Raw genomic sequence first — 11,059 nt, forward strand, 5'->3', positions numbered from 1 at the left:
ATTATTGTGTTAAAAGTACATTTTATGTGTTGGGACAGCTTTGGATAAGAAAGTCCTTTAAGTGTTAAAATAGAGGACACAACGCTTTATGTTGCCTGGTAACAAGGCCTTTATGTCTGGGTGTTCCTCTGGTAACTGGGTGGAGAAAAAGAAAGCCCCTGTCAACACGGTTGTGGTTCGAAATGGGTGCCGGATTCCTTGGAATGTAACTATGTATGTGTGTGTGAGGCAATCAGTCACAACCTCCTTTTGGAAAAAATGATCAGCTGTATCCATAACAATACTCAAAACTACAGAGAGTGACTCACACTCATTTTACTGGTTTATGTACTGTGAAAAGGGCGGATTAGTTTAAGGATTAAATCATTGCCAGTTTGACGTTTATATCAAAAATAATTACGATTTTATTATTATATTTTGTTTTTCCACACACAAACATTTAAAGAACAGCTAATGATTAATAGCGGCATGTTAATAGATCAGAGGTCACACCCAAAGGATTCCACTTTCTGCAACTGCAACATTTGGAGGAAACTGTTTCATAAGAGGCCAAGGATGACTGGTGAGGGAAAAAAAATACCTGTCCTGTCTTAGCCATCACTTACATGTGGATATTTCAGTATTATTTAATTCTATTTACCTTGTTTTATTGATTTTACTCTTGACTGTAAGAATTTTTGACTAATTTGTGTGTAAAAGAAAAAACTTCCCCTTAAAAGCCTGCAACCAAAACTAAAATTCTAAACATATCCAGAAGTGTTTTCCAAAATAAAGTGAATTACTCATTTCTAAAATTCAGCTTACAGATTTGGGGAAATGTCATCAAAACTGAAAATTGCTTATGGGTTAGGGTCCTGTGGAGTTATATTTTTGTGAAAGTTATTTGTTTGAGTTTGGAGAAAAACAATAAACTATGAAAACGTTTTCCATAACAGTATTAGAAACTTCCACAAGCAAACCAATACTTTTATTTTGAAAACCTCACCGCTTCTGCCTGTAGTAACTGTGTTTGACTTGACCAACAGAGAGACTATTAGTCTTCAGTGGGAGGAGAATCATTTACACGGGTGAGGAGCGTCTTTACACACCGCGTTTCCACTCTAACGAAGTTGGACTGAGGTAGAGGCAGCTTTATCCGGATAGTTTGTATCTCCTTCTACACCCTGTTATGGAGGTTTTACTGGACACCCGCAGACAGAGAAAACTCCTCATCTTGTACCTGTTTATTGGGACTGTTGCAGGTCAGGAATACATCACCGGCGAAGTCGGCTAGAAATAGATTTGATATTGCTGTACAGGCTATGTTGTCACCTATAAAAAGCAGTTTAAATTTTATTTGCCTCGTGTCATGGTTACTTTGACAAATGAGAACGCCTTTATTTAAAAATAACCTGGACTTTAACAACTACGTCTAAGTCACAGTCAGATTTTTCTTTGAAACGCCACATAGATGTTTTAGAATATTACGTTTTAAGATTAAGCATATTAGAAATGTATCAATTTTGCTTAGAGAGAAGACTTAGAAGACAAAACGTTCACAACAGTTTAGGGTGTGTACTACTACTATTATTATCCAAAACACTTTAGATTCAGCAAAAATAGACAATGTAGTAGATGTTTAAATCCCCATGGGGGGGGGGGGAGTTTGCCTTTTACCTAAATTACATCATTTACATGCTGCCTCTGGAATTGTATGATGTGCATATTACGTACAAATTACATGTTAATATTTTTCCCGGTAATTAACCTTGTGTTCACACAAAAAATACTAATTTATTATTTAGCATATTAGCATATTACACCATATTTTGTAGACGCATTTTAAAATGACCAAATATCACAATAAGTTTTGTGTAGCCTTGTCATTGCCTTCCAACGCAATTCCGCTCGTTTCTAATCTCACTTCATTGCTCCATCAGGATTTTCTCCTATCGAAGTGGATTCCTCTGGAAGAATTACTTCCGGGCCAATCAGTGAACAGTAGAAGTTGTGAACGATTATATTTTCTGCCCTATTTTGGAATTGTAGTCTGCCTGTAGTTTTAACAATGGCACCGGAGGAAGTGAACAAAGCCGTAATGTCCGTGTTTGCCACTTCCAAATATTGAATTAACATTAACAGCCCTCTAGTTCAGCTCAACTGAGTTCCCCTATTGGCAGTAGAGGATTGTTGTTTACAGTGCTGGGCATTTCCGATAAGCCTCATAGCCTAGAACTGGCGCATTACGTCACGGCCAAACGTAGAATGTAGGTAAAATTTAAAACTCAAGTTGAGTCCACACCTCAAGCAAGCAACTGTTTCTCAGTAGCAGAGAGTCCAGATTCTTTGTACAAAGTGAAGTGTAGAGCAAGGGGCTGTTTTTTTTTTTTTTTTTTTTTTACCAGTGTGTGTGTGTGTGTTTTTTCTTAATTTTAATTTTTATTTTCTCCTAGCGCAATGTTCTAAACCTGAAGCTGGAGAGAACATGGTTCTCACCGAAGAATCTCTCCTAAAAAATGATTTCCCAGAGAGTTCTGAGGTCACCTTAGAGTGCAGCAATGGATATGAAAAAGCAAGTGGCTCTGGGATCATGAACTGCATCGATAACAAGTGGACTGAGCCAGATCTCAACTGCAAGAGTGAGTCCTGCCTGACTGGCTTATTACATCTGATGTACACAGTATCCAATATGCTTTATGTGGTCATCTTGTCTCTATATAATCCTACACTTACGTCTGTTTTATGTCTGTGTGTGTGTTTTTGTTTTTATATCAAAGAGAAAGACTGTGGTTTCCCTAAAGCAGAGCCACACATGGAATTTAATACCAGCCAGGGTACTCTGTTTGGTTCAGTGGTTACAGTAACCTGTGAAGAAGGGTATGTATGATTCCACATATTTAAATTTTGTAATTATTTGCTTAAATGCCATGGTGTTATCTCAGAAAATCAAGTGTTTGCCTTGACTTGGAGCAGTATGACTAATCGGAGTATTTTTGTTGATTGCTGCAATACCAGCATTTATGTACCATACAACCATCTGATCTTTGTCAAAATCTCCATTTGGACATCTACGCACATTTAAATATATATATATATATATATATATATATATATATATATATAAAACATCAGATAGAAAAAAGTCATAAGATTTATGGAGCTTTTCATAATTTCTTCCAGACAAAACTACAGTTTTAAGATAAAACAAATTCTTTACTACTTCAGTTCAGTTCTTTGCTTTTGTAAGAGAATATTTAGTTTAGTAAAAACCTGAGTGAAATGCCAGGTTATTAGTACCTTTCATGCGGCCACACCCTGTGAGGTAGTACTAACCTGTCTAGGAACGACACATACTGTTTCCCAATGGGTGCTAAACATAGGCGCTATCACCCTGTGACCCTGCGTTGATAAGTAGATGTAAAAAAAGGATGCTGCCCCCATATTTTACTCTGGATTTTTTTATTACGTGCTGTGTTTTTAAAACTTACCTCTTGGAATGTTGGTCCAGTTGTTTAAATATGATTTCATCGGCTCATACCACATTCTTCCATGAGGATTTTGAGATCATAGCCAATGTTATTTTTGGGAAGAAATCTAGGCTACACCCTACTTAAAGGGAAGAAAATTACTCTATCTAAAAGAGTAAGTGCAAAATATAAAATTAGTAGCCTAATTGTTAAAAATTAAGCCCTTCTTGCAAAGCTAAACTTTATTTAAGGATCATCAGATTCTTTCATTCATTATTATTTCTTTTGTCTTTATTCAGTTACCAGATAAGTGGATCAAGCTACAAACACTGCCTTCCAAGAGGGTGGTTTGGAAAGGCATCATGTAACAGTAAGTGTTGTTCAGTTTGAACTATTTTCTTTTTTCTACACAGTTGTTGCTATTACATGTTTGAACATGTAACAACTATTTTCTTTTTCTCATTTTCTCAGTTGTTACTTGTTCCAAACCAACCGAAGTGGAAAATGGCGAACATTCTTGGAAGAGTGACATTAAACCAGAATATCAACAAACTATACATTTCACATGTAAAGCAGGATACACCATGCTTGGGAATCAAACTATTCAGTGTACCAAAACCGGCAAATATGATTCTGAGCCTCCACAATGCATTGGTAAGTTCTTGTGTTTTATTTCAGGCTTCACAGAAGATTCATTAGCCAAGACAACATACAAACAGTTTGCAAATACATTTGTGAATAATGTTAACCATCTTTCAACTACTTGTATAATTACTCAATGTCATTTCACCACCATATAAAACTGACAATGATTCATCCAGAGAGGAAACCTACCCTCATCAGGACTAACTGTTCATTTTCACTGTTCATTTTCACTTGTTTTTTTTTAAAAAAGTCTCTCTGGATTTCCAACATAATCAAAAAAAGCCAACATTAGTATGAGTTCAAATGCAAATTTTTCCATAAAAGAGCAAACGTACCTTTGTTCTTGATACACAGTGAAATTGTAAAAGAGGAGAATTTAGGATCCTTTATTACATGCAATAATGTGTAACAATAATGAAACAATGCTGTAATTTGTGGTTGTATTGCATAAAAAAACCACTTCAAGCCTTTCTAAGTTTGTTTACTTATAGCCTAGAAGAGCGGTCAAATAGTGGCAGCCTGGAATGCAATTCATTCCTCTGAAAGCCTTATTCGTGGTTCGAAATATCTTCTGGGTTTGCAGTTGTTGTTTTGCTCAAACATGCTTTTTAACAAGCATTAAAGGTGTGTCACAAGACCATCTCTGCTTGCTCTTTCTCATTTTATCCAATTGTAAAACTAATATGAAATTAAATTAAATAAGTTTATTTTTAAGCTGAAGACAGTATACACACTTTACAGCAGAAGTTGCCAAGGGATCACCATGGAAACCTAGCACAATAACCTGGCTTTCATGTTTCAGCGCTAAAGAATGAGACCATTCTTTTCTATTTGCCCTTTTATGCCTTTGCTTATCCACTGTGGATTCTGTACTAATTGGATCATCCATTTACTCCTAAACACTTCAGAGTACTTTACCTAAAAGTTACTTAGCACTAAACTGTTTGTCACTCATCATAATGTGTCTTGCTAACATGTCATCCAAGTTCAGAGAGGCAGTAGCAGCAGTCTTGACTATGAGATTGCAACATAAATAGATACTTTCTATGAATAAAACCTACAATCAAATGCATGCTGCATGACTGTCAGTTGTTAAGTTGGCTGTGCATGTCAAATTAAAATGACCTGCATGTTGCACATCTAGTCTATGCAGAAGATATGAATTCAGGATGATCTCAGCTGAATGCTTATTTATAGGTTTGACCACAGAAGGCAAAATTACAACAAACATTATTACAACTGCTTCCACAACAACAGAACAAGGTATAGAATTCACGATAAATCTATTTTTCCACAGTTACATGTTTGCATTGTACTTTGTGACATATTAACAACAGGATTTGTATAAAGTTCTGTGAAAAAGTGTTTACCCCATGACAGATTTCTTTAAAACACTTAAATATTTATAATAATCAAAAATATGAAGGAAAAGATCTGATCCAAACTAGCCTGGCCTTATAGGAGACTAGTAATTTTTCCCCTTATAAAATCGTTATTGATATATTAACCACATTTTATAAAAATGTCACTCATCACATCCCAGTCCGATTACTTAAATAGAAACTAAATAGCAACACGAAGCCGGCTAAAATGATTTAAAAAAAATAAATAAATAACACACTATGACCTGATTTTTTTTTATTAGCTTGTAGTAAAACCCAAGCTAAAGGTGAAACTTGGGTTTTCCTACATAAATAAATCATATTTCTCCCTCGGAAGCTTTTGATCACAGCTACTTTTTTGCCTGTACTTGATTATAGTGATCTGGTGTATGTGTGTGCTTCAAACAGCTGTCCTCGATTCCAGTCTATCACTGTAGATTGAGATTTATCACTGGCTGTAGTTCCCTCACCCAGTGTGATCTGTATTCTCAAGCTAGCATGTTTTCCCTGCATATTGTTTCCTTGTTGGCTTGTTTTCTCAGTATTTATGCACCGTCATTCGGAAAACAGAAACCAGTTTTGCCCTACGCACTAGGGGCAGTTTGCATCTTTATGTTCTTCGTGTACAAACTGAAAAAAGCTTTTAGCATTTCTCTACCCTCTGCTTGAAACGCCTTGCAAGCTGAGCTGAAACTGACAGAACTTGTTTCACAGAAAGCTTTTTGCAAAATTTAAAAAAGAATGAGAATATTGGGTATCATGTCAACAGTGCCTGTGTTTTTCAATCTTAAATTGTCACAGTTTTTTAAATTAGTGTTGTCACAACTACTGCCCATCATTGATAAGTCACAAAGACACATTACAGGATCAATGTAAGAGTTTGATGTATTGATATCAGGCCATTCAAAGGAAAATCAATTCAAATCAATGTTTAAAACCCAGCACCTGGCATCTAACCCGCCAACCGGCATTTAAAACAAATATGTTGCTGACAGTGATGGAATAGAAACAGAGCTCTTGAAGAGGGTAAAGACTTTTTCACAGCACTTATGTATATTTTAAATTTACTCCCTCACAATAAACTGTCCCTCATTCAGCCTTAGATGATAATTATTTTTATGTAACAGAAACATCTACTGCTAATGGTTTGACTGTTACACCAACTTTTCACAAAGCCACAACTGTCACAGCTAGATCATCCACAAATATCTCAACATTGAAACAAGGTACAGAAACATGTTCACTTGTAATCCTGCCTGCATATTTGTTGCATGAATGTTTTAAATCATTATTCTGATTGATTAAACACATTTATTTCATTCAAATTAGGAAATATATGATAACTGTGCTAACTTTGTCATTTAAAGGTCACAGAATAAGATCATCTGAGGAAACTAATACTACACCCAGTACTTCTAAAAAAGGTATCCAAATTTTTCTTTTAAAAAGCTCTAAAATGTATTTTTAAGTCAAGCTGGGAGGCAATTTTTGAACATAAAATTTGTCATTGCAGCAGGTCTCAATATATTTTTTTTTATTGTTGTCTTTTTTTGTTTTTGTTTTTGGTCATGATCGCATGTGTTTGGGTATGACACCAGTAAAGGAAATTACATTACATTTCTAAGACAATGAAATCTTCAGTGCTGATCATAGCAAATGAGACGGGTCATACAAAGCTTATGTCATTAGTGAGTTTTTTAATTTAGTTTCCCCTTTAATGCCTTAACTGTAATAACATATGTCTTCCTCCTAAAACAATAACATGTTTTTTTTTTATTTGCATTATTTGCATATATTTGAGACATTATATGTGGTTTTTTGTTTTTTTTCTCTCCTTTCTTCTTTTTTTTACTTTGGGGCTTTATATTGTTTTTATGGCAACACGTTTCTCTTGCTCTTCCCTTTGCCAGTTCATAAATCAATTTCTTGCCAACTTTTTACCATTTTGATTCCAACATATTTCTGTGTTTTACCTGTAAACGTAAAACCACGTGATAACCAGCAGTTGGATATCAGTTTATTTATCTGTGTAGTAAAGTATTCTGATTAATTGTAGAGCTAAATTCTCCTGTCTCACTTTATTTCACTTTTAATTTAATTACATATTTTCTGAAAGTGTTATGTTATAGCCTGTTTCTAATGGTTGTGGTTTTGATAAAGTTGACTATTATGAAAAAATGACATTGTGACCTCCTAGTGAAACTGTAATATTTCTGCTAGTACCTATTATTTATCATGATAGAACATGACTTCACACTATTGGTTGTAAATCCTCAGTAACCCAAATAGAATTGCTTATGAACAGATCAAAACTGCGAAAGTACAAAATGGTGAATATTTGTGTGAAAACATTAGCAAAGAAAGATCCATAAAAGACAACTAAGTCTTAATATTTGCTGCCAAAAGTGTCCTGTTGATTTTTCATTGTAGTTTAATGTGGTACAAGCAGACATGATGGTGTAGTTTGATTTAGGGTTTATCAGAAAACACTTTGTGTTGTTTTTATACTTTGTTACCATTTATGTTATATTTCATTAGAGTCACACTGAGTATTTTTTTTAATCAGTTCTCTAAAGCATTGTGAATTTTTGTGTGTTGATGTTTAACCTTAAAGACTAAATCTGATCTTAACTGTAATGTTGTAAATCCACTAACCACACTAATTTGTTCTTACAGAACAGAATATAGAGACTTTAAATGTAAACAAAGATAAAGGTGAGTTTTTTGTTTTGAAATCCAAACATGCATTATCATTGGTTGGGTTTTAACATTATTTTGTCTGTGTCATTACAGGACATGCAGCTGTTATAATCAGTGTGGTGGTTGTTACAATAGGTAACATTGATTAAAGTTTCTATTTGAATTTAATATTACTATTCTCTATGTCTGAAATGAAAAATTATAAAAAAAGGTATATTTGTTTAATTTCCTTCACAGTACTCTGCCTAGTTGCATTCTTTTTAAACAAGTTTCTTATGAGAAGGAAAGGGTGAGTAATTTTATTTTATAATATTTACTAACAACTGCATGTCTTTATAATTCTTCTTTAGTTCATGCTAATGTTCCCCTTTGCATGTTCTGTCTCTTCAACCTCTGCATGTTCACTTATAAATGCACAGTAAGGTTGACCACTTGATTCCATTATAAGCTATTAAATTCACTGAAAAGCACTGAAACAATGTACAAGCATTCATCTTAAGGAGTTATGTTATGTAGTGATTTAGTTGGTTTTTTATAACAAACCAATATAAAAAGGCATATAGAGCTTTTAATGTCTAGCCATTAAAAACTCATTATGTCCTTTTTATTTAAGTTCAAACTCTCTCATAAATGTCATTTTTTGTTGGGTCATGAACTCTGACCTTCACTGAGGCAGGTGCACTGCAGATGCTTTGGATCAGTGGTTCCCAACCCTGGTGATCAAGGCACGCCACCTTGCGTGTTTTAGATTTTTTCCTGCTTTCAGGGGAAAAAAATGAAAGCAGTTTTGAAAACTCCTGTGATTCAACCATTAATTTAAATCACATGGGCTGACGCAAGGAAACACCTAAAAAGGGAAAAGTGTCTTTAAGACAAGGGTTGGGAAAGGGTTGCTTTTGATGTGCTCTTGCAGGAATTTAGCTTGTCGGCCACTTCTGTGAAACTTTAGCACCAGGCCAGGTTTTGCATAGAAGGTAATGAGTCTCTGATGAAGTCATAAAGTCTTAGAAATAGCTTTGAAACCTTTTCACAGGCTGAAGGATGTTCAGGATTTATTTTTTGTCATCTGGTCTTGAAGTGAAGACAAAACACACAGTTTAGACTGAGCAACACTCTCTGCTTTCTTCAAGGTTGCTAAACATTCTACTAATGTATAATCGGGTGAAAGGGGCCATTCATTCTGTCAAATCTTACTGGATTTCAGAACTGTAATATTTTTCTCAAAAATATTTCTATTACAGTGACTAACATTTAATTCCCTGGAATGCTAATTACATATGCATTAAAACTTTTTTTTAAATCAATATTACAGCCCAATAATTCTCACACAAATTCCTTATTTGATGACACTATAGCTCATATGACACTGGAGAAGACCTGAAGCCGGAGTTATTACAGTTCCAAAGTCTTTAAGTGTCCTTCTTCATTCAGGTATTCATTTCATATGTATTTTCTGACCTAAGACCATCAGAATACCAAACAATCCTGTTTAACTTGTTTATGAAATGTGAAGTACTGACATGAATGTCACACTGAAACAAGAAGGAACATCACTGTTGTCAGTTTTCTTTGTTCACCACTATGGAAATGCAACTCTGATAAATCAGTTTCTCTTTGCTTCCTTGTCTCTGTTTTTAGATCTGTTGGAACTGGACCCATCTGTTAGGACATCTACTGCAGATGAAGGACTGCCAAACTCTTTACCAACAAGCATTTGACAAAACAAGTGGCTTCCATTTATAGTTTTATTTTTGCACTTTTAATAGAAGACCAAACCTATTGTAATACTATTGTATTGTGTCAAAGCTTAATATTTAGAAGCACTTTTTTATAGTCATTTTTGTAATTAGTCTATGTAAGTTGTAAATATTTTATTTCACTTAATATTTTTGTATGTACTATTTATGTTGTAAACCATTTTTCTACATGTGTTATAAATTATTTCAGTAATTTAAAGAACACGCAGTTTAAAGTTCTTGAGAAAGCTTTATCCTTTGAGCTTCCTGGTTTTCCTGTTGTGTTCCATTTTATCACGACAGAGACATAATACAAGTTGTTCAGGAAGGACACAATGGAGTTAATTCAGTTTACAGTCTGCTTTGGAGGCTGGTGAAGATACTATCTGTTATTCGCCTCCTGACTTGTCTTTCTTTTCATAATTGTTTATTGTTCTCGGGTGGTTTGATCTACTCTGCAGAACAACAGAAATCCTTTTCATTGAGAAAGATTCCAAAACATCTCTACAATGTAACATTTTCAGATAAAAAAAGGGGGAAAAAAATACAATTTTTAACAATAAAGCAATGTATATAAAAATGTACTGTTGTATGAATATGTAAAGGCGGAGATGTAAATCAAACACTCAAGTCCTTTTATAAACTCAGATCACGGGAAAACTATAGAAGTGTACATTGAATAATGTATTCTATGAATTATAAAGTAATTACTGCCAGGACAGAACAGGATAAAGTTATTATCCTGTTGACCCTGTGGTCCCAAAAATTGGAAACCCCCACAGCAAAAACTGATGATTCTTCATTGGACTTCATGTACGAGGTCACTTTTTTATTGTTGTTTTGGAACCCTCAGAGAATTTTTTTTTCCCATTTCCTCATTCTAGTGGTTTCTTACTGCAGCTTCTTCCTGTGTGAAGCCAGGCATTCACATTTAATTACTTAAATATTTTGTTGAATTACTGTGTGAAAAGGCATAGCCAAGCCACAAATATTGTAAACATTCATTATATGAGCTCTATGCCTTGGTTAAGAGGACAGACAGTTTATTTCGATAGAGGGGAGGTGCCTCTCAAAGGCCATGACAACAGCAGCTCAGTACAAGCTATCAGCAATCCTTCATTCACCTCCCATCACTCTAACCTATTCTCAG

At 34.6% G+C, this 11,059-nt stretch overlaps 1 protein-coding gene across 7 annotated transcripts; it reads left to right on the top strand.

The window, feature by feature from the left end:
• The first annotated feature begins 1,025 nt into the window (after nt 1-1,025).
• Nucleotides 1,026-10,739, top strand: im:7151449 (complement factor H). Of its 7 annotated transcripts, none has more exons than XM_008409056.3 (13): nt 1,026-1,119; nt 2,433-2,618; nt 2,757-2,856; nt 3,746-3,816; nt 3,918-4,100; nt 5,289-5,354; nt 6,601-6,699; nt 6,841-6,897; nt 8,150-8,188; nt 8,267-8,308; nt 8,411-8,462; nt 9,529-9,604; nt 9,812-10,620. In XM_008409056.3, exons 2-12 carry the CDS (start codon nt 2,465-2,467, stop codon nt 9,584-9,586), a joined length of 921 nt encoding a protein of 306 aa, XP_008407278.2. In that variant the 5' UTR covers nt 1,026-1,119; nt 2,433-2,464; the 3' UTR covers nt 9,587-9,604; nt 9,812-10,620. The 7 variants fall into 7 exon arrangements, with proteins under 7 accessions (XP_008407278.2, XP_008407276.2, XP_008407275.2 ...); XM_008409054.3 differs by having other exon boundaries at nt 1,048-1,241; nt 6,649-6,699; nt 9,812-10,609; XM_008409051.3 differs by having other exon boundaries at nt 1,049-1,241; nt 9,812-10,566.
• Nucleotides 10,740-11,059: the final 320 nt, after the last annotated feature.

Source organism: Poecilia reticulata, chromosome 5, assembly GCF_904066995.2.
Source record: "Poecilia reticulata chromosome 5, P_reticulata-male-v2, whole genome shotgun sequence".
Lineage (NCBI taxonomy): Eukaryota > Metazoa > Chordata > Actinopteri > Cyprinodontiformes > Poeciliidae > Poecilia > Poecilia reticulata.